The 24,789-nt window shown below is 42.6% G+C and overlaps 1 protein-coding gene across 1 annotated transcript in view; it reads right to left on the reverse strand.

Annotated features, from left to right (window-relative positions):
* Positions 1-23,503, reverse strand: part of MAML3 (mastermind like transcriptional coactivator 3) — a gene marked incomplete at its 5' end in the record, with an annotated part of 96,485 nt that extends 72,982 nt beyond the window's left edge. Inside the window, 2 exons of the mRNA XM_082051207.1 lie at positions 20,156-21,649; positions 23,462-23,503. Coding sequence (XP_081907333.1) covers positions 20,156-21,649; positions 23,462-23,503 — 1,536 coding nt within the window. The remainder of the gene's footprint in view (positions 1-20,155; positions 21,650-23,461) is intronic.
* Positions 23,504-24,789: the final 1,286 nt, after the last annotated feature.

Below are 24,789 nucleotides of genomic sequence, written 5' to 3' on the forward strand. Positions count from 1 at the left end.
CTAGTCAGAGAAAAATAATAAAGATGCAGGGAGAAATTTTTAAAATAAGAAATGAGAATTAGAGACCCAACCTGCACTCACTTTCCAGGGGATTTGGGGGCATCAACTGCCCTTCTGAAAACTTGCCTTTGCATGTGAAGAACACCATAGTGTGCATCAAGACACCACACCTACAGCAAAGAACAGACGTAATGACTCAATTCTTACAACTTTACTGAATTCATTTTCAGTGCTCCCAGCAGAAATACTGTGAAGTTCAGGAAAGACCTTTGACATGAACATGGATAAACAACTATGTAAAATAATTGAGTTTTCACAATGCCATTAGTGAGCAAGCTGTTTGTATTACAAACAACTTTATCAGTTGCCCAACCAAAACATATTTCACAAGGCAAAAACCTGATCAGAGACCATAGTGGCAAGGCGAATATGATGCAGTTTTTTCTGTTCATGTACTTGATCCAAAAGCAGCAGCACAGAGCTAAAATCTTGGGTTTTGGGTCTGATTTTTGCTACATACATGTGTTCAGCAACTAATCACATATTGCAAGCAACCCTTGGGTGTGCAATCCCATCTCTGCTAATAGACTTTCATATTCTGACAGGGATGCTCAATAGCATGAAGTAATCCTCTGCAAATTTACAAATAAAGCTCCCAATCTCTGAGTTTTAAACTATTAGTGATCCATCACTTGCAATAAAACCAATGCAGCTACTCTGGTAACAGACTGGATTTTAGACACTGACTGTGGCTGTTTGCCTGTGTGTGCAGAAATTACTAACCCAGCTCTCCAGCTTCCAAGGATGCCATCAAAAACAAGACAGGACTGTATAAGTAGTTTCCCTGGTTAAGTATTTTAATGAGTTTCATCTTTTTCCCCTATCACACATTATCCTAGGGAAGAGTATGTAATTGTACTTGCAGGGGAGAAAAATGAGCAGATGATGCAACAGAAAAGGAGAGACAGATATGCACAGAGGACAATTTAAAATATATATATTTTTAAGAACACCACCATTTGAATGCCAAATGCAAAGAGAAACAACAATAAATACTCAATCTTCTTTATAAAAGAAGGAATAAGCGCCAAATTCCTTCAAAAAAGCTCATATTAAAAGATCTGGTATGTGCCTTTTAAATAGATAAAGCAGTTCAACTTTGGAGTGACTCGGATACTTTAAATTTGTCATAACATTAATTTGATACTTGGATCCAGATACTGTGGTGACAAGCTCACTAGAAATCATTTTATATGAAATAGGACAGATCCCCATTCCTGACCAATAATCATCCAATACAAAGCATGTACACACGCTTTTAAGATCAACGACAACAAATTCTTCAAATCCTTGTCTAACTTCTGCAACTGAGCCAGGAGATCTCCTTCCAAATTATGCCTGAAAACACTTTAAGAAAAAAGTCATATGCTGCTTTTAGACTGAGATTTGTGCTCTTCTCCTGTACCCAAATTCTTCCTTTGTGAGAAAATAAGAGTAGATATAAAGAGAAATGTTATGAGTATGCTCAAAACATTTCAGAGGTGATCACCTCTTTTGTTGATACTGGTTATAACAGGGATCATTTTGCCATTTATTAAAACCAAGCCTAACCAAATGCCACCAAGACATTCAAAACTGCACCAAAAAAGGGTGGTCCTACCCTACTAATTTCTGTTTCTGTTTTCCATTAATTGCCATTGATATTGTGTATTGGAAGACACAGTCTACTTTCTTTCAGAAAATAACCATAAGAAAGATCTCCTTGCTAAAGATATTTAAAAACTAGAAGAATGAGAGGGAAATCACAAGCAATAGGGCAGAGAGGTGGGCTCAGGTGAGATTGAGGCAGTTTTTTAGAGCATGTAAAATTTTTTGGTTTTCATTACTGTTTGACCATAACTGGGTGGGGGGGGAAGGGAAGAGAGGGGAGGGTGGTGGTGTTGTTTTTGTTGGTTTGATTTTGATTTGGGTTTTTTTGTTTTGTTTGTGTTTTTTTTGTTGTTTTGTTTGTTTGTTTTCTGTTTGTTTTGTTGTTGTTGTTGGGGTTTGTGTGTTTGTTTATTGGTTTTGTGTTGGTTTGTTGTTGGTGGTTTTGTTTGTTTTTTTGACAAGGGCACAGCCCTTATGTAACAAGGGGTTCACTCAATTGATGCCAAGCCATGCCTGTGTACTACTGGAAAGTGAAATGATGACACCACATATACTTCCCTTTCTCTTGCAGCACCCACAGCTCCAGTAACAAGCCTTGGGACTCAGATGCACCATTAAAGGACATTAAACTCTCATGTGTGGAAGTGCCTCTTGTACAAGCCTGAGGCTTAGTTGGCTGCAGTTTACTTCCTGGGGTCTCCATGTGAAGAAACCCTGAAAAATCCCTTGGATATCAGCTGCTGCAACTGGTCTGTCCCAGTTCATTGTATTTATTGTACTCTATTTATTGCGTTTCTTGTACTCTGCTCTGAATATTAGCCCTTATTCCCCAAGTTCACACAGCTTTTAAGCAGCAGATGACCAAACAGGTTATGACCTGTTTCGGCCAGAACAGACATTAACTTCTCTGAACTAATTATCAGAAACAGTATACACCTTCTCCCCAAATCCATCTAGACACTGAGGCTCTACTAAACATACTCCGTTTCCTGGTCAACCTACATGGGTCTGATTTCCCTGCACAGGATAAGGCAAGATCTTGCTGCTACCCAATCTGCAAGCCCCAAATGCAAGATGACTAAAATCTGAACTGCCCTGTTTCCAGAGCTAAGACAAGCTCCACATGCTAATTCTCCGCTAAGCCAAAGCATGGGGCTTTGATTTCCTAACCTCCAGTATAGGATTACCATTAGCTCTGTAGGTCTGTCCTTACAGCAGGGTCACTGTCATGCCATATGCCACTTGGACAACCTTTATTCTTCCTAGATTTTTTTTTTAAATCACAGTGTTCATCTGGAAGAGCCTGGATTCCCTTGGCTTTCAAAATCTGCTTTGCATTGCTAATGCATGGGGCTGTAGGCAAAGTTGCATTAGAGAGACATAGAAAGACACAGAGAGAGAGATACTAAAAACCTGTTAAGATACAAAATGTCTTCAGGGTGTTCTGCTCTTAAATATTAACAAAAAAAAAAACAGAGAAGGTTTACTCAATTTCAATTTACCAAACAAAAGACCCAGCTCTTTTCTAAAATGGCTTCTGCATAACTTCAGTAACTTCGATGAATATTCCTGACTTGCATCAGCGTCATTAGAGAGAGTCTGACCTAGAAAGAACATGTCAGGCTTTGCGTGGAAGTCATAGCAGGGTGGGGAGTCACAGCATCAGTATACACAGGGTGTCCTGATCATTTGATACAGCAGGAGAAACCTTCAGACAATTAATTCTCTCTCTCCCCACTCCGGTACTGTGGTAAGAGAAAGGGTCATCAGTCTCCAAATTGTCACTCTCTCAGTAGAACAACAAAAGAAAGAAATCAGAGAATAGAAATGGCTGTTCCAAGATCAATGACCAGCCTTCTGGGACATTGAAAGGATTTAATACTCGTATAGTACCTTTCATTCCAAAGGAACTCAAACACCTTTCTAAATGATATACTGGTCTTGCATGAAGACTACATCTGTTGAAAGGAAGCCAAGAAAACCACATCCACGCACATGGCGGTGTGTCAGCAAGGGGCAGGCACAGTGCTGCGAGGGGCACAGGAGAGCACCTACAGGAGATTTGTGTCCATGCCCTGGGGTTTAACAAACCAGTACCCTGACTGTGTAACTACAGCCTTGTGCATCCCAGAAGAGCGATGTGATGTTTTCTCTGTCACGGGGGGCTGCTAAAGCAGCCGTTGAGGGCTCATAGTGTTACCTGGACAAGCAATCCAACCTGAGGAGCTGATCGGAGGCTGCTTGACCCCCACGCCAAGGGCACAGCACTAGAGTCTGAGGCAGAAGAGCATCTCCAGTGCTCTGTAACACCCACCATGTATTCCCTTTTCTCCTCTCAGTGGACATAATGCTGAGAGAGCTTCGTGTACTTTACAGGGAGAGGTGAATCAAGAGAAAGGTCTCTTTTGTTGATAAAAAGGAAGAAAGGAAAAAAGTGTGAAGGCAAGAGTGAAAGGAGAATAGTCAATGTCTGCAAAGGGGTACAGACAGGAGATGAACAAAACCTAGGCAAGCCACCAGAAAAAAGACATTCATGAGCTGCTTCTTCAGGGCAGAACATCAAGTTAAACCACATACAAATATGGAAACACTCAACAGAGGTTCAGAAACATAAGCAAGAACAGCAGTATCATATTGAAGCTGCAAGGGAGATTCAGGGCAAATTCCCATTGTAGCAGAAGACAACAGGAAAATTTCTAGCAACTTAAGAACAAGCAAGTCACAGCAGAGTTTGGACTCAAGAAGAAGTCACCAAAACAATGAGTCTTTCATTGAAAACCACCATGGTTCCCTGCCTGACTTCCACACCTCACCTTCCACTGCTTTGCTAATGAAAAAGTTCAGCATGGACTGTAGACAACAGAGCAGCACCAGCTGCATCCCCATCGGGTATCCAAGGGAATACCTGGTGCTCCCACAGCCCTGAGTCAGACTGGTCAGCTCAAAAATATAATAGGAAAGCTCCTGCAAGCACAGTTTTCAAGAAAATTCGGTCACACTCAGGGGCAAAGATACAGCAAGTATAATCTGTTGTTGTTCCACCTACGGTAAACGTCCACCTAGGGTAAATCTTCACCTAAGCATCAGATGCTTAAAACAAATCTTAACATTTCATCCTCCCGTTTCTTCTGTATTTCCCCATCTCCTCCCTGTCTGGCACATCTGGGTATGGTCATGATCTTGTCCACGCTGGGATGGTAAGATACAAATGACAGAGGAAGAAACTACAGGTTGACCTCATTGCCAGACAAAATCCATTATGCGTGATTAAAACTTAACAAAATGCAATCACATTAAAAATGACTCTCATGAAGTGCACCATGATTTACTGACTAAATGAATGAGAAATTTATCTGAATAAAATAGTCCTAGCCCTACTGCATTGGCAATGTATGATAAATTGCTGATTGTGAGAAGATCATTGCTTGCTGTTAGATGACATACATACATTGATTTTTCCTAACAACATTAATTAGCATAATGGCATCTCCACATACATTACATAAAGTTTCCTCTTAGCAAGCAAAAATTATTTCAAGCCTCCAGGTCCCAAACTGCAAAGAATAAAGGATTTACAAACTGCCTCCTTGTCCTTTGTTATGCAGATCAAAGGTCCAACCCACTGGATCTTTCTTAATCTTGAAGAGATGGGAACAACATTCAAGAAACTGCAGGCAGTGTGCAATTAAGCTGTGATCACAGTGGGTTGTTTTTTCACATAGTGGTGATCTAATTTTGTGAGGCCAAAGAAAGCCTTTGAGACAGAAGAATCTAACCCTAAAAAACTGGGGAGAGAGAAAAAAACAAAAAACAAAACCAAAAAACCTACACCAAAACCAAAATGTTTCTCCAATTTCATTAAGATGCACAGGGGCACACTGTGCAATCCCTACATAAGCGCTCCCATTGACTAGGGCTGGGTAGGTGAGAAGGCACGAAGTTGAAAAGGCAAAGCACCGTCCAGTAATATGAAAATAAAAATGGTGGAATAAGTAAGAAAGTGGAGGAGAAGGAGACCATAAGATTCTCAATTAATTGAAAATCAATCACAACAACCTGCACTTTTAGCTTTGAAAAATCTGAGAGGTGATTAAAGACCACCTTAAAAACAAAACAGTTCCTTGATGCTCAGTGCCTTCAACAGTAAATGGATTTCAAACGTCCACAGGAGAATTTTGCAAATATGCATGCTTTTTTTTCCAGAGGAACGTGCTTCTCAGGAGCATGAACACAACCATTCATTTACCTATATTAATGTTTTGGGTTTTTTTCACACCGCACACTATACCTAGAGCAGAGGACCTGAGCAGAAGCAGAGGAAAGTGGACCCCCGAGCTGTTCCTGGTGACAGCAGCAGTGCTGGAGTACACCCAGTCCACGCTGATCACCCCAGAGCTGCTGTTCGCTCTAGTGGTGGCAATGCTGGGAGCTCTGCTGAGGTGACAGCCCCAACACTCCGCTCTGACCTACAACACACAGGCCAAAGACTGGAAACACTGACACGAGGTTTTGCGGGGCAGCTGGGAGGCAGAGTGGGTAAGCAGGATACTGCAGACAGGGGAGTGGACAATGGGCCATAAGAGATTTGGGTTCTGCTGGCCTTGATTCAGCTTCCCCCGCCCAGCAGCGGTGGGGAACATCCTGCTCAGAGCAAGGCGCACACGGGCGTGCATGGCCACAGACAGACAGCGATGGGCACAGAGGAGTCCGGGGTGCGAGCAGCACACCTTGTCACTCGAAGGTACTAGAATCATTTTGGGTGGAAAAGACCTCTAAGATCATCGAGTCCAACTGTTAACCTAATGCTGCCACATCCACCTCTAAAGCAGGTCCCAAAGAACCTCATCTACACGTCTTTTAAACACAGCAGAGCTCAGAGGCCCTGCTCTTTCCATGATCTCTCTCCTGAAGGGTTGCACTGGCACTCTTGTGCTGGGTGGCAGGTTTTACCCCCCTCCCTGACGCCCAGTCACTGCCACCTCTGTACTGTGACTAACCAGAGCCTTTTCCCCTGCTTCATTAGCGTTAAAATAATGTGTTGGCAGTGCACCTGGCGAGCCGGCCATCCCTGGCCAAAACAGCCTCCCTCAAGCTGTGAGCGCGTCTGCAGGTGACACCTGTGTCCCTTTCAGCAGGGCCCTTGGAAAACAGCCTGCCGTTTATGTAACCCGAGTTGAGGATTATTTTTTTTGGTAGTGATTTTTGCTCTTATCCGTGGCCTGGGAAGTACCGAGGATGTAATCCCTGCACCGTCTGCAAACCAGGTGCAGGAACCGGGCAAGCACAAACAGAAACTTCCGCCGCCACGCAGCCCATGGCTTTTCTTGTGTCATGGTGCGAAATCGCTGACATCTCCAAATGAAACTCAGAGCTTCATCTGCTTCAGCCATGCAAGCTTTCTGGTCCAGTCCCGTACATTTCCCCCACCATGCTCTCTTACTGCATAGAGTAAGGTTAGTGGACTTGAGCAGGCACTTGGTGAAGCCATTGGTACCACCCAGAAACACAGAAATATTTCTTCTTGATCCTGGACTAGCAACCCTCATGTGATAAGATGAATGAGGTACATGCTGCCTCTGAGCAACCGCATACATTAAATTTTACTATACGTCCATATGCATTGTGTAGTTTGTGATGTATATAGTAACTATCTAAAAATGTCTTAAAAGGTTTTACATATTTTTGTTCTTTGCATCTCTCTGTGGGAACAGTGAAGCCGTCTTCAAATGATGAGATCCGTTTCATAGAACATGAAAGGCAAGAGAAGGTATCATCAATACAGCTTAAAAATCACCTAAAAATAACTTAAAATTGCTTTTCCATCTCTAAGAATGCAAGAGCTTGTAAAACTAATTTACTGCCTCATGCTGCTAGAGAAAAATCCTTATGTTGTGGGAAACTACATGTCACTGGCAATTTAACCAAAGAAAACTCCTACTCTTTCTTTTTTAGTTGTTGGTTTTTGGGTTGTGGTTTTGTTGGTTGGTTTTGTTTGTTTTAGCCACCTGTGATAAGGGTACACTACAAACAGTCTTGATCCAGTGAAGCTGCTCCATAGATTGGAACACTAAAGTCCTGGTTGAGATGGATTAGTGGGCTGACTGAAGGTGGAGTGGCCAAATTTATCACATGAACGGTGCCACAACATTAGTGAGATTATAGCTAAGATCTCCTAGTCCTTCATCTGTCTCATGACTAGTTAAAAAAACATTGAATATGACAACAAATATTTCATACTATTTCCATCTGCTGGAGGTACAGAGACCGCAGAAAGCTGTGGTGTCTACACTGATTTCCTGCACGCTGTGACAATACCAAAAACCAGTCCTGTGCTATTAAATGGGCAAGAAGCAGAGGCTGAGAAACAAAAGCTGGGAAACAGAGGGTAAACTTGCACAGGGAGCTTAGACGGAGGGAAAGAAAAATGGCTCATGGAGTAGCAGGGGAGAGAAAAGGAACCAACAACCAGTATAAGGGCAGATTTTGAAAAAAATTTAAAAATGTAACCTTCTGGACTTAGAAGCAAAGAAGTACACGCTGGAAAAACAGTTCCCTGGAAAGTGTATACTGGGCAGTCTCTGGCATTTTGCTTTCTCTGGGCATTACTATGTACAAAAATAATTTACAATGCAGATTGTTTTGAAGATGTTAACTCTCAAGGCTGTAAAGGACATCGTATCAGAAAAGGAGACGTCTTCTCAGGGCAGACAAACTCTTTCTAGGCTGACCCTTTCAAACTATTTTTCTTTTTGTTTTTTTAAAGGCAATGTCTTTCCCTCAGTTTCTCCAAAGAGCATAAGGAAATAAAAGACAGCTTACAGGTATACCTCTGTTTTTCAAAAATGGATATTTCTAGCTATCAGCAAGGAACCTGGCAGAACAGATTTTACAGAAGGATGGCAGCATGAGCAGCGAAAGACTGAGCTTCTGGAGTGAGCAATAGACTTTAATATGGCACAAATGTGAAACAGAAGTGAAAAAGAGACAGAGAAAATGTAAAAACATGATCTCGTGACAGTGCTGCTGGACTTAGGCTTGTTTTCTTACGAGGTACTTGACCCTGTCTAGACAGCTCCCACTCTGACTGTAGAGCAAGAACTGCTAACAAGCTCCCACTGGGTGTAAATGAGGAAGCCACCTGTTGGGAAGATGTGTTGACACAGAATGGGTGGTTTCCTCATCATGTGTAAGATATGCTTGCAGGCTAATGCATGCAAAACATTCCTCACACACACAAAAAGGGGCTAAATAAAGGTGAGAGGACTCAAGAATACAAGGATGCATGCACCACATGAGAATGAAGAACAGAGGGACCAACAGACTGGCTTCTCTCCTTTGTAACCACGTTGGCTGTCTCAGGCTTAATACTGGAGTTGCTGAACAATAACATTAAAAGGGCAGGTTTCCCATTGCCCATGAGGAATGAAATCTTTGCTGATTTCATTCTTTAGCCACATTCTTTAGCAAATTAGATGCATCAGCTGGGATTTGGCAGAACCTCTTGCATGCAGGACTCCAAATCTGCACTTAACCACTTACTGGGACAGTCTTACCGGAGGTATTAAGCGTTCCCACTATGGGCACATACACATCCCAGACATCAGGAAATCTTTCTGGGGGGAACACACATGCTGATAGTATAACACTTCTAGGTACCACTAGGCTTGAACATCCAGAAATGCTGTTGAAAGCACCAGAATAAAGATTTACGTAGGTAAAATAAAAGACAAAATAGGAATTCAGAAGTGCGAGGTATAGCTCACTCTTGAGCTGGAACATCACAGACAGGCGGGTAGCCTCGTTTGTTCATCAAAGAGCACTCCTTCACACAGACACCGATTAGGCAGAGACACAGAGAGCAGGAGTGGAGCTCCAGGCTTCGATTGCACATCCAGCCCAGTCCCAGCACCGCAGCGCTGGGCTGCTCTGGGATCTGGCGGCCAAGCCCTCCGCTGACGGCTCAGGAGCAGGCTGTTAGTCACACCGCCTTAGAGAAGGCATGGAAAAGCTCCTGGCAATATATATATGTCCAAAAAGGTATGTTAGACACAAAGGAGTATGTGCACCCAAATTTAAGAAGAGCTGTTGGGCTCCACATGTAACTCCACAAAACACAGTGACATAATCTGCTCACACTCCTAAGCTACAAGTCATGAACTATAGTAAGCAAAGATGAGTGAAAATGAACCACTAAAGATGGGATTATTACTTTTACTTTTCCCCTGAAAAATATGAGAGTCTCATTTGGCTCCAAGTTCCTAGTTAGAACATGAAGTGGTACTTATTGATGTTCTCCTCAAGCAAAATAGCTGAGATGTATTCGTGCTCTTAGGATAAACACGCAGCCTCTTTCAGTGCTTTTGAAACACTACTGAGCTGGGGGAGATGTTTAAGGAACACCAGGATCATGACAGGGCAGGGGATTTTCTCTTTCTGGCAGCATGTGACCTCCCATAAGATATCTGTATGCTTTAGCTTTTCTCCATGTGTCCTCCTTCTGCCATTTCTTGCACCTTGAGGAGTAGCCCAAATAGTTGCAGACAACTTCAGTTGTGGCATTTATTTTTTGAGCTCTTCACGGTGCTACCCAAAATGAAGCTGTTACCGTGTGTAACCTTTAATTGGCTGCAAGATCCCTGAGGCGGCCACTATCTCTTCTGGCACGTGACTGCTACACGTCACACAAAGGCCCAAGACTGAGAACCATCACTGCAGAAGTACTAAGATTTTCTTTCTTCACAATGTTTGCTCAATCACATGGACCTGAAATTAACCTGACTTTCCATAATTCACCCTATTGGTGCCTCTTTTTCTGTTTACCTGAGTATAGAGCTATTGGCAGAGAAGGAGCCACCTGCAAGTCACAGGGAAAAAAAGGAAGACTGAGGGGAAATTAAAAAAAAGGAGGAGAGAGAGAACAGGATTGAGCTTGCTTTTAAAGTAACCACAATCTATTAATAGTTCAAAATAGGCTTTTTAATTGCAGGATACCCTATAACCTTTAGCCTTGACTGATTATCTGATAGCAGTTTTGCTTGCTGTAAGCTCCATAACAGATAGAAATCAAAGCAGAGTGAGAATGCAGGAAAGGAAAGGAGGTCCTTGGCAGAGCAGGCTGGGTGATGACCATAGCCTGTGGTGGGAGCAGAAACTCCTCACTCCATCCCTCCCAGAGTAAAGGGAGCACAGGGGGAGGGGCCTGCCTATTCAGAAGTAACTATTGTTGCAAGAATATTTCTATAAATAAAATAAAACTTTTCTTAAAATACTAACAAAAAATTTACAAGTTTGCTTGGTATCAAAGCACAGTTTGTATAAGCACCACTACTATAGAAGAGAAATGGAAAAAGAGATGGGGTGGGGAGAGGAAAAGAAGGAGAGAGTTTCTAATCCAGTCTCCAGTTTTCTTTACAAAGGTTGAGAAAGACAATGAGAATATGCTTAAATTGACAAATAAACTCCCAGACTACCTGGAAGAGGCTTTCCTAGCAAAGGAATTTTCAGCTTCTTCCCTCCAGAACAGAATAGTTAAAAGGCAGTTTTAAATCTAATGTCAGCAGAGATACATGGAACAGCACTCGGGCTTAGAAGCACTGCTAAGGGTAGAAATGCAGCCTGAAAGGATGCAGCCTGGTTCATCTCTTACAATCAGTACAGCAAGCAGTAAGGGTCCTGTTCCCATTAATCTAAAGTACATTGTTATACGCCTGATGAAGAATAATAATTTATTTATAAAAGGATCTTTAAAAAATTATAGGAAAAAAGACACTTTAAGTGGTTCTTCTGTGGAAACATGGTAGGTGTGAGTATCTTCAGATCCAAAACACAGCAGAAGGCCACTGTGAAACAGCCCCCGCCACCTTGCTGACTTGGAAGGTGTCCCCTGCAGAACTGCCCACAGGAAACAGGTGGGCAGCTGTAAAGCCTTCCTTGACCCTTCCAGCAAAGCCTCTTCTCTTCCAAAATTAGTTACAAGGCTTGCCTCACTCTCTGTAATGGGCAGGGAAAGGTGACCACAGACCTCGGCATGGGTTAGCATGAGACCTGGAAGGTCAGGTGGAGAAGGAAGAAGAGATCTTCCTTGTGCCTCTGGAACAGACATGCCTCAGACAGGCCTCCTTAGATCCGTACTGCTAAATCTGGTCAGGGCCCGCCAGTGATTTCCTTACTGCTGTTAGCTGCAAGGTCTAGTAAATCCACACAGCAAATGCACACCCAGTCTCCTTCTTGGTGGCAGACAAATCAGTTTAGGTACACACTGACCAATGAGTTCAGCCCTGTCCTCAGTACAGACGTTTGTTTCTGTGAGGTGTCTGTTCTAAAAGGACCATGTGGCATGTTAGAAATACAAACGCAAGAGAAACTTCCAAGAAAGGTTTGGAGCTGGGGATCATGGAATAGGACAAAAAGAGTGGGGGAGGTGAAAAAGGGGTAAAAATGTGCAGGCAGGTTAAATTGAGTGAAAGCAAGAAATGGACACGGTAACCTCAGTCGTGCAGCCAGTTAGCATGACAACAGGTGACACTGAAATGGGGGTAATGAAAATCACCAGTATTACATTATCCTGCAATGCTACTGTAAGATTTATAATTTGACATGCTTTTCTTTCAGTTTGATTTTCTCAAGTCAAGGTGGTAAGGGAGAATCAAAGCTTTAATTAAAGTATACTTCTGTCCCAGATGGATAAAGAAGAACTGCAAAACAAGAATACTAGTGGCTCAGAAAACAGGAAGACAGCTACCACCATTATCCCAAATATATATTATTTATATGAGCTCATTATTTTAATGCAATTTTAGAATTTCAGAGTGTTTAAGACCTAGCTTTGTTACAGGGCACAACAATTGACTGTTGTGAATATGTTATCACATGGATGTATATATTAATTAAATTAACATAATAATATAGATTAATCTAAAATCAAGGTTTCTGAGATGTTAAGAAGTGAACTAGCAAACTTGGGAATTATGGAAGAAAAAATTAAAATACAGGGGCAAGAAGTACTCTAAATGTCGAGCCTCCAGAAAAATGTAAAGTTAAGGATGGCCATGGTCTTAGAGAAATTACACAAGGACAAATTTAAAACTCAAAAAACTTATCTAACTGAAAGCTGTGATCAAATCTACATCCTGCTTGGGCCATGCAAGATCACAGACTGGAGAGAAAGAGATCACACCAGGTCACACAGAACGCTGGGACAAGCGCTCTGTAGCTCCGGCTGTCAACTGTGAGGCACTGCAACAGCATATAGGTGCTGCCGAGGATGGGAACTTTATTCCTAGTCTCTAGATTAAGTCTTCTATCAAAATAAAACCACAAAATAATAGAATCCAACTCATGAGGCTGAACCCACTGTCTACATCAAAACACAACAGGTACCATTTTGCAATGAACGCTTTTCTGGATCCACAAAAAGTCAAGGCATCGAAGGATGAGCAGGGTAACCCCTGTGGCTGTGCCGCAGAGAACGCGCTGGCTCTTGGAGGCGACTGCCCAGGTGGAGGAAGCAGGACAGAAGGAGGGCTTTTGATTTTCCAGAGAACGCTAGAATACTGTTATGTGAAGAAAAGGCTACGTGGATCTTTCAGCCACCATCGAGCATTGAAAGCATTGGCCTTTTCCTGCTAAATTAGTTATGTTGCTGCTCAGAGGGCAGCAAACTAGCCTGCAAAAGAGCACAGCATTGGGGAGAGCATGGTATGAACATCCCAGTATGTTCAGCAGTGCTGTGTTGTTAGCTTATGACAGATCCAACCATAAAAGCAGGTGGAAAGAACACAGTTTTACACCATCTATATATTAACATTAAGAGCATGTACAATAAACAAGAAGAGTTAGAGAGGCTCATGAACAATAAGAAATGGATTATGGCTGGTATTGCTGAAAGCAGGTGGAATGGGTCATGAGACTGAAAAATCAAAATCGATGATGATAACTTGCACTTTAAGGAGAAAATTGGGGGGGGGAAAAAAAAAGAGAGGAAAAGGTGGCACTTCATGTAAAAATATTCTGCTTCTGGCTATAGACATTTCAAAATCACAGTGCTTCACGATTACAGCTGTAACTAATAAAACTAAAGGAGACTTGGTTGGCATATGTTATATCATCAGACTAGCAGGCCTCACTAAATAACAGGACAAACTGCTCTTTGCACAGCAAACTAGATTGTGTAGGAAGAAAAAGTATCCTATCATGGTGACTTCAAAATAAGGGACATTTAATATACACTTCAAGCACCCAGTAATACAAATTTTCTGCTTCTGAGAGTAACATAAGACAATTTCTTTATAGATGAGAATAACTCACGGTCAAGAGTTTTCAAGAAACTAGACCAGAAGCACACCGCACAACAATGTATTTAAACAAATCTTGTAAAAGTGGAGAAGTTTCTACGAGTCAGAGACTTACCACTACAATTCTGGTATTTAAAAAGAGGAAAAAAACAGTTATTCTGACATGCTCTCCAGCAAAACAATGGAACAATTCATTTCGGAACATTTATTTCTAGTGATTTATGTTAACATGACCTCCTTCTCAAACAAACAGGCAGATGACAGCAGGAGTGGTAAGAAGGCTGGGCTACTGTTTACAAACTGCCTGTTGAGACGGTCAGAATGCATCTGAGCACATATCATTTACCCTTCTGTCAGTCTATGGGAGACCGACTTCTAGGGAGCACATTTTGGGATTTGTAAAAGGCAGGTACTGCATCTGACCTCCAGGGCAAACCTTTCACGGGAAACAGCAGTCACAATTCAAACATAGGATAAATGGGCATTCACTGCATCTCTACAGGTTGTTCAGCAAGAGATCCTCACAGTCTTGGTCATCATTTCCATTCCAGCTTGTCTCCACAAAAAATCTGGTAAGACATTTGTGTTTCTGCCACACTTTAACGCAATGAGTAGAGATCTATAAACTTACGTCTTTACTTTCAGGTAGAAAAAAGCCAAAAAAAAGCCAAATCCCACAACATCAACAATCTCTTCTTCTGACTATCCCAAAGATAACCTTCAAAAAGTAGAAAGTCTCTTTTACAAGTCCAGTAAGAAATACACGTTTTCACTTAAAAAGGGCAAAGACAATTACATTTTGGAAACATTCTCAGGACAGAGATCTCCCTTTATCCTTCACATGCAAAGCCAGACTGAGCAGATGATGCATCTTGAATTTATAAGATTAAAACAAAGGACAGAAAAGAGAAATTGAAGATATTCTTTCAGTACAATGTCATTTCTTCTCTTCGTTCACATCACTCCAGTTTCAATGTAACTAGTGGTTTCGATAGGAACTATAATTGCAGCATCCTCACAGTCCCATGCAGGCAAAGAGCTGCAGTCTACTTTTATTTTTCTTGAACCCACAGAGAATTTTGTTTTGTTTCAACCTCTCATTATTCTCCCTCACTCACTTGGCTCCAAACATCAAATTCTGTCTCAGCCATTCAACTTCTGTTCCATTGGGCTGCTTTTTTATCTTACACTTATGCATACATATTGAACAGCTGGAACCAACAAAAGGCACAGTTAATGATTCTGAAATTTTCCATAGAAAATGTTTTTGCTTTTCCCCAATTTAAAATTACTTAAAAAAAAAAAAAAAAAGAGACAAGGCACCTCCCATAAAACCTTACACACACCTTCAAAAACTAAATTAAACTTTTTAGGTTAAACAAAAATCTAATTTTTGACAGAGCACGGTGGCTTAGGCTTGCTTGCTTTTGTTTTTTAAATCACATAAGAAGTCTAAAGAAAGCCCCTGTTGCATCTGGGTGTGAAACCAATTCTTTTTTATTATCACATGGTAACCAGAATAACAGAGGATCTCTAGTCCTCAAACACCTAACAAGGAATCAGCCCCAGTGAAAAATGGAACATGCTGGTTTAGCCTATATCCACAGATAAGCAAAACTGAAAGAACCACCCAGGAAAAGCAAGAGGCTGAAGGGCAACACCTGCCACATACTCACAAATAAACAACTGGTTTTAGGGCAGATTAGGCTACATGGGGCAAAGCTAAGAGCAGGGATTTCTAATTACAAGCTTGACCAAGTGAAGAGAAGTCAGGCATGAGGGGACACCAGTAGGAGAACAGAGCCTTGCTGAATGTAGATGGATCAGGATTCAACCACAGATTTTGCTGAATGTAGATGGGTAACGATCCAGCCACGGCTGTAACAGTTAATTCTGCAGAATGAGTCTGAATTACCTTCAGGCTAACCCTGGAAAAATCCCCAACTCAGAAATCAAAATCAGTATCTGTTTCTTGGAAAAACAAAAATACCCCACCCAGTGCTCCTCCGAAGAGAACAAGCTATAGTATAAAATAGAGGACATCGTGCTTCAGGTTGTACAGGTTGTTCAGCAATAGTGCATCAGAGGTTCCAGCCACAGTGCCAGTACCAGTCCTGGATCTGCACAGCAAAGCCAAGGACTAAAGCATCTGACAAAAGAAGTTTCAACACCAACAGCATAGAAAGCCTTTACAGAAATCCTGCCTTAGGTGGATACTAGTTTTGCTAGCTAACCTACTAATTTAGCACTCTGCCTGTCCAGACACACAGATATGGAGCTGCACGGCTTCCTCTTGCTCTGCTCACCTCTCTTTACAGGAGTTTGTAGCACAGCAAGCCCAAGACACCAGCCCAGAGCACTAGCCAGTCACTGACACATTGATAGGACAGTCACTGTGACCTCCACAGAGCCCTTGCAAGGTCTCAGATGAACTGAAAAACTGGTGTGTCTCTCTAAAGTATGCTCAGTGACCAAAGTAATGAGTACATGCAAAACTTGTGCTTATTAACAACATTAATACCTTAGGCCCAAATGGACATAGGTTTAATTAGTGTAGATGGTGCATGTATATGTATACACACATGCACACAACTAGCCATGATTGAATTTTACAGTAGTACACAGAATATCAGACCAGGAGTTTTTGTACATGCCTGATGTTCCATAAATAATCTTTTGGTTCTCAGATGTGCCCTTGTAGAATCATAGAATCATTTCAGTTGGAAGAGACCCTCAGGATCATCAAGTCCAACCATAACCTAACTCTAGCACTAAACCATGTTCCTAAGAACCTCATCTAAACACTTTTTAAACACCTCCAGGGATGGTGACTCCACCAGTTCCCTGAGCAGCCTGTTCCAATGCCTGACAACCCTTTTGTTTTCCTAATATCCAATCTAAATATCCCCTGGCACAACTTGAGGCCATTTCCTCCTGTCCTATCACTTGCTACTTGGGAGAAGAGACTGACACCCTCCATGCTACAACCTCCTTTCAGGTAGCTGTAGACAGCGATAAGGTCTCCCCTCAGCCTCCTGTTCTCCAGGCCAAACAGTCCCAGTTCCCTCAGTCGTTCCCCATCAGACTTGTGCTCCAGGCTCCTCGCCAGTTTCATCACCTCCTCTGCTTCTCTCCAGCATCTCAATGTCCTTCTAATGATGAAGGGCCCAAAACTGAACACAGGATTCAAGGTGGGGCCTCACCAGTGCCGAGTACAGTGGCACAATCACTTCTGTAGTCCTGCTGGCCACACTATTCCTGATACAAGGCAGGATGCTATTGGCCTTTTTGGCCACCTGGGCACACTGCTGGCTTGTGTTCAGCCAGCTGTCAATCAACACTCTCAGATCTCTTTGTGCCAGGCAGCTTTCCATCCGGTTAGTGAGCCTACCAGGGAAGAAGCCCCACTGGATCTGTTATTTGTAAATAGAAAAGGGCTCACGGGCAATGTGTCAGTTGGAGGTCACCTTGGGCAAAGTGATCATGAAATGACTGAGTTTACTGTCCTTGGAGAAGTTAGAGGGGTGGTCAGCAGAACTGCTACCTCAGACTTCTGAAGGGCAGACTTTGACCTGTTCAGAAGGCTGGTTGGCAGAGTCCCTTGGGAGGCAGTCCTGAAGAACAAAGGAGTCCAAGAAGGTTATGCAGGGAGAAAATTAGAACAGCCAAAGCCCAACTAGAGCTGAGCCTGGCCACTGCTGTGAAAGGCAACAATAAATGTTTCTATAAATACGTTACCAACAAGAGGAGGGCCTAGTAGCCACCTGACAAAAATATATGGTCAGTACTAATCATGGAATGCAACAGTTAGAATTTTATTTTCCCTTAAATGCCATTTGTTAAATTCTCATTATTATTTAGCACACACCTATACTTTTACAATTCTGTATCAAAGACCAAAACTACAATGGAATTGAAACTACAAACTGACTGAAAAATATATTCGCTTTACTTTCAGAAATGTGTTTCAAACTGAAGAATGCCATCTCCTTATTTTCCATATACAATCTGGCAAGTCTGACCATCTACATCCTGCAGAAAGCAGCAGAATCAGATCATCTGCATCAGTCAGGATTTAACTCAACAATATCAACATATCATTTTTATCACCTTTGCAAAAACAATCTGTTTCTACCAACCACATCTCACAATAATAAGCTTTCCAATTTTCCACAGAATAATGCTTTTCAGGGAAGCAGGAAGGGGAGAAATGAAGAAATACATTACACTTACAAGTCCATTATTTCAACCTTCCTCACCAAACAAAATCCCTTTGCTGTAGGTAAGTGGGCTTCACAAGTACTAAAGAGACCTTTCTATGTCTACACACAAGCAAGAGAGGTGCCTCATCCCGACTGGGTCATTAAATGTGAATTGCACATATTATGTAACAAAGTATAGCTTTGCCTTAAGTTTCTTCTTTGTAAGATATAGAAATTACTTAATATCTGAACTTGGTTTTGAAGAATGTCTAGTTGTATCCAAATATCTAGTTTTTCCTACAGGAAAAAAAAAAGGAGATCAGATATATGGAATCTTGGCTTCCTGTTCACACTAGAGAACCACAGTGAGATATTAACGTGAATTTCTCAACTTGTGAAATGGAGGAGATGACGTTAACTCTTTCAGATAAGCAGTTTGTCCTATCAACTGTTTGATGGGTCATCAAGTTCAGCAATTTTAACAAAAACAAAGAAATGATAAAGCATCAGACAGCTTGACCAAACATCCTCTGCCCCTCAGTTACAATCTGACAAGTTCTGTAGCTCAGGTTAATCATTAGTGTCATTATCACACTATTTCTCTAGCTAAGTCTTCACAAAAAGAAAAGGCTTTAGACTAGTTATTTCAAATGCAATATGCGCACAGAACTACAATAGAGATACGTCCTGAACCAAACGCAGGAGGCAGATGAATATTTCTTTTTGTTTTGCAATTAGTTTTAAACAACACGATGGGCTCTGACCTGGTAAAGCTTCTACTCCTCCTATTGGTAGATCCTCAGACTCCACAGGCTGCAGAAATGACAAGTTTTGCTGCATTTTTGTATGCATTACAGTGTGAGTCACAGTTAAACCATACTCGGAAATACTCCTTGTAGGTGGTGTGGAAACAGCAAATTTGGTGAAAAGCTGTTACGCTATAACCATAAAATTCTATTAGTGTACTATTATATCAGAATTCCTGACATGTTTTGGTGGCACATAACTCCTATGAAGGCACCACCCACTTCGTGAGCTAATTATTAACTTTAATTGTTTTAAAACCCTTAAAACAACATTCAGAAAATTTACTCTTGAGCTTTTCCATGACACTTATGTGCAGATCTTTACACAGGCTGCACAACCAAAACCACCCAGTTGACCTAGGAGACGACAGGGCTGCTCGGCATTGCTATAACCATAATTCAAACCAGTTATTAATTTATTCCAAAGCATTCCCCAAGCCTGGCAGCTATCATTCCAGAGGTTAGCATGGAAAATACATGAGACAGCAATGCAGAGTCACTCAAGCCCACATAGCTTTAGCCTCTTGCCGAATGTAAGCTAGAAGACTCTACAGATTCACAATAATAAAATACTTGAGGTTCCTAAAGACTGCTTGAAAGTCCTGGAATAAACTGTCTTATTTCATGCATGGTTCAAGTACCACTAAAATTCAATTGTGTTTACTTCTTCCAGGGGAAATCAAAGGCACTCATCACCCAAAATGTCCTTCCTTCTTTCCCCCTGAGCCAATATGCGAAACATGCTGGTTAAAGCTGCCTGGATCCCTGCCCCAAGAAGAGGGGGCAACCACTCCGTCTTTTTGTTATAATGCTAATTACTCTGAGGAAACTAAGCCATGCAGTGGTTTGGGATCCAAAAGCATCAAGTCTTACACAATGAAGAAAAAAGGAAATGAACCCTCAAAGGAGAAGTAACTCCTACCCAAAACTTCCCAGAGTAGCCCTAGAGCACTCATCAGCACAAGCACCGGGAAAGAGCGCTAGTTCAGAAAAAGAGCCATTTAACAACATTTCTAAACCACAATACAATGTCATTTCAGTCATTTCATAAAATGGTCAAGCTCCAATGCCACATGAAAAGTCCAAGAAACATCTGCAATGACATTCCCTACTTTCCAGGAGAAAAAGGAGACCATACAGAGAGTTACTAAGTCTTTGTATTAGCTTCTTTTTGGTTGCCAGCGTATTGTGCACTCGCACTTACCTGACCAAGGGAAGGAAGTGCTGCATATGCCATGGACTGGTTCATCATGCCTTTCTGCTTCATGATGAGCATGCGCTTCTGTTCCTCGCTCAGGTGCGCCATCTGAGCTTGCATCTGCGGCTGCTGGGACTGCTGCTGCTGAAGGTACGGCATCATGGGGTTCTTGCCGGGGTTTGCCATTGGTGGGGTCATCCTCTGACTCAGCTCAGCATTAAAGTGGGTTAGAGGTTTGGTGTTGCCGTAAGAAAGCATGTTGGGCTGTTTGCTTAAGGAGTTTGTGCCCAGGTTATTTGGCTGTTGACTGATCATATTCATGTGATTTTGAGGGAGGTAGTTATTAATTGTGGTCTTCTGTGGATTGTTTGCCATTGGAGGCACTATTGGGTTTTGGTTGTTAAAGGCTTGGGGATACATCATGGGGCTATTTGGTTTGTCTGCACTGAAGGGTCCTCCATATGGACTAGATGGAGGGCCCACAGGTGACCAGCTTGAGGCTTGATTTGGATGCTGTTGCTGCTGCTGCTTCTGCTGCATGAGCTTAGCTCTTTGCTGCTGCTGTGCCGCCATTTGCTTGAGCTGCTCGGCTGGAGACAAGTCAGCACTGGGTATATTCACTGGCCCAGGCCCTGATCCTGCCACAGTTGCTGCTGCTGGATTAATGAGATAGCCATTTCCAGACCGGTTCTGTGTCTGGCCAGGAGTATGGGCCTGGCTGGGCGTTTGTGGGGACTGAACAACACAGTTGGCTGGTGAGCCGGCAGGGACTGGAGCTGACGGGGCGCTGGACGCAGAAGCTATGCTAGAAGCTGTGGAAACATTTGAAAATGGAGGACCTGAAGAAGAAGGTCTCACCTGAGGAGACCCTAGCGGGACATGAGCAAATGGAGAATGAGATGGATCGCTTTTCACACTTGCATTCTCTTGCGTGTCTGTTGCAGGCCTGGGAAATTCCGGCTCCTTCTTCTCTTCAAAGTCCTCATTGAACAAATCTTGTATATCATCTTCTGGAACAGTGTTTGCTAGTTCATCTATTAGCTCCTGCCACTCCTGGTCATTCAGGTTAATGTCTGAGAAGAGCTTGTTCTGATTTGAAAGAGATGTTTCAGAAGTGTCTATGCAGCTGGGGTCATCCAAAGGCTCTTGCTTTAGTTCCTTGTTCTGCAGGATATTAAAACTGTCATCTAACTCATTGCAACCGTTAACAGGGAGCTTTATCTCAGCAAGCCCACCATTTTTACCCAAGTCATCTAGACCACTACCATGAGTTCCACTGTTCTGCAGGGGCAGGGGAGCTTTCATGTCAAGCTGTTGAAGAGGAGAAACAGCGGGCAAAGGCAAATTATTGGGCAAGCTGTTGATTGCCTCGATGCCTGGTACATCCTTCCGTATCCGCTTGCTGGTTGGAGAAAAGCTCCCATCGCAAACTCCATTCTGCTGCTCTCCATTGAGAGGTGAACGTGCTCCTTCCAACTTCCTTTTGACCGTCTCTTGAAGCTGAAAGCAAAACAAGAGGGAAAAAAAATAATATTAACCAGTTGCAAAGACAAAGTGCCGATGAGCCTTGTGACAGATACTAAGCCTCCTAGTGACAATAAGTTTTAAAAACTCTGATTAGGAATTTTCTTTGATTTTGTTCTTATGCCTTGATCAATTTGAGAAGACAGGGTAAACCAACCAAACAAAAAAACCCAAACCTGCCACTGAATAGGACAGCAGAGGTTCACAGTTGCAGAACTGTAAAATAGGCCTGTGCTGTCCAAGCTACCTCAATTTTATGGCACAAGTAGAGTAATTCAACTTTTTGGTGCCTAACACAGTGTTTAGACTTTGGTTTTCAGAAAACACTCAGCAATGTCTACTGAAAGTTCAACTCTTTAAGGAGTCTGAAATCAAGGAGGGGGGAAGAGGAATCAATAAAATTTATTATTTACTCTGAAAATCTCTTTGTTTGAAGTTCCTATAAGTTTATTTTAAAAATACCTGCAATATAATTGATTGACTACTTGTATTGAAATGTGTTGTTGACACTAACATTTTTTTGAGAAAATTCATTAACATGGTTTCATTTGATTAGCCCTCTGTTCCCGACTGCAAAACACACTGAGGATCAGTTTTAAATGAGGAAAAAAATATATTTACCCTAAAAAATAGAAGGCACTTTGCTTGATGTTAACTCAATCAAATCACAAAAAAAAAGGAAATAACCTGTGTGCCAGGAGGTATTGTAAGAAATGACAGCCAGACCAGTCTCCAGGAAAACAACTAAATTAGCTGTGAAAATGTTATAAAGAAATGTATTAATGTAAGCTTTAATTCAAGTTAAAAGTAGTATAGCAAGCACTGTAACAACATACAGTCCTCTCCTACCACACCTCCGCTTATGTACCAGGCTAAAAAAAGCATCCCTCTGGCTATAGCAAAAAACAATAGTGGGGAGGGGAGGAAGCAAAGAGGTCACAACTCTAGCGAACGCCTTCAGGACACACTTGGATCCTTGATACTAGAACAATAGAAGACAAAATACTGAAAGATTTTATCAATTTTAAAGTATTTTTACTGGTATGAAAATCCCAGACACCCAGCTCCCACCCCTTCCCTAACTTAGAGGTCCTCAACCTTCTTTCTTCCCACAATCCAGGTCCCATTTATTTCTCCCATCCCAGAGGGCCAGCTACCCTTTCATCCCATGTGTAAGACGGACAAGCAAATCCGTATCTCATCCCCATTTTAGAGGGAGCGGTTCCCAGGAGGCTGTGTCCTTCTCTTGCCCTCAGGCCTGGGTGGCCTCTTGGGCATGCAATGCAGGAGGACACGGCCAGTGTGTGTGTTTGTTGCGGTCCCAGCTGAACATGTGTGGGACACTAAGCCACATGCTGGACCTCTGCAGAGCTGTGACCTTCATAACAAAGCAGAAAGGCAAAGTCAATAAGTCCTCAAGACGACCATCAACTCCTTGATTTGTACTGGAGCAGAAGAGCTTTTTCATGTGGGAAGATGATTAGCACATGGCTAAGAGTCACCAGTGGGTCCCTGCTGGCGTATGTGCCTGAGCTGGCTGCTCCCCCTGCACAACGCCAGTGTGTTCCAAGCCTCCCAGAGACTGAAATTCCTTCTCCTCTCAGCTTCTGTGGTGCGGCACGGAGAAGGGCTGCTCTGTGACCGCAGCCTCTGCCACGTGGACCACTGCTTGCCCCTGCCCTGAGTCCTTCCCCACCCCTGGCTCCTGGGAGTCTGGGAACAGCAATGCCAGCTGTTCACACCAAGATATTCCTCCCCCTGTGCCACAGGTTGTGATGGGGAACCCACCAAAGGCAAGGCAATGGTCAAGAAGGCTGTAAGGTGGGGCATGTTTTGGGCCTCCCCATTCCACGCGCAGGGTCCCCATCACTGGGCTCCTGCTCCTCTTCCCTCACTCAACTGCTGATGCCTGGGGATGGGGTCCTGCACGTGGTGGCAGCTGCAGGCAGGAGCACACACCATGCTGGCACCCTCTCAATTCAAGCCATGCACAGTCATGTTCATCAGCCACGGTCTGCAGGAGCACACCTGACTGCAGAAGCATCAACTTTTCATCTCCCCGGGCCATGGCAGCAGCAAGCTCTAGCAAGAGGCGCTTGCCCAGGGCTGGTAATTGCCTCGTCTGTGCCAGTTAACAGTGATGTGGAAGGTAAGTCAACACCTGGGTCTAGTGTGAAGGAGAAAAATCAGATGCCACAAGGAGGCTTATGATATGGCTCTTACCTCCGCTGCTTCCCGCCCCTAAAAACCTATGTTAAACTGAACACTATCGCAGGGCATTACAGTTCCCTGCTGCTTTTCAACCAGTGTAACTGGTGTGTGGCAGAAGACTACTGCTGAGCCTCTAAGCTTGTTTTACTGAACTTTATATATACCCTGGTTTAGATCCTGGAGATGAGGAAAGGATGATGTGGATGTGGTAATGGCACCAGTTCACAAGTACAGGAGCACAGTCACTTCCACATTTCCTTTCTTCAGAGCAAGAAAAGAAAGAGTACAATCTGGCCTCAAGTGCAGGTGGTCAATAACACAGTTGATATTATGGCTTAAAATAGCATATTTAAATGTTGTTCCTGATGGGCCGCTCAGACAACTTACAATATTGCTTTATCCCCATTTCAGCTCCTCAGCCACCTCACTACAAAGTCACTATCCCTCTTTGCCTTCCACATCAGAAAAACAGTCACCGAACAGCAAGTGACTCAAGACTAAGTTCAATGGGCACAAACAGAAAAACAGAGTTCAAAGAATTGTCTAAAATTTGCAATGGCCATTTGTCCTGAGGCTATATTTGCTAAAATGCAGAATTAAAATAAGAAGAGTCATACCAAAGGACCTGGTGAAGGACTCTAGTCGTAAAGAAAAGTTCATACAAAGGAGAGACAGGGAAAAAAAAAAAAAAAATCTTAATTTGTGTTAATAACAAGTCAGTGATGAGTGAGAGTGATTATTTCCTGAGAAATACAAAAGAACTGACTGCACACATTTCACAACGGTTTGAAGCCATCCCTTACAGAATATCAGTTAGAGCAATACACTTTCATATTTCACATTGTTTACTAATTTCTCCTGAATCCATCACCTTATTTGTACGTGAATGTCTACCAAAAGAATGA

The sequence above is a fragment of the Streptopelia decaocto genome, assembly GCF_964273445.1.
Source record: "Streptopelia decaocto genome assembly, chromosome: 4".
Taxonomy (NCBI): domain Eukaryota; kingdom Metazoa; phylum Chordata; class Aves; order Columbiformes; family Columbidae; genus Streptopelia; species Streptopelia decaocto.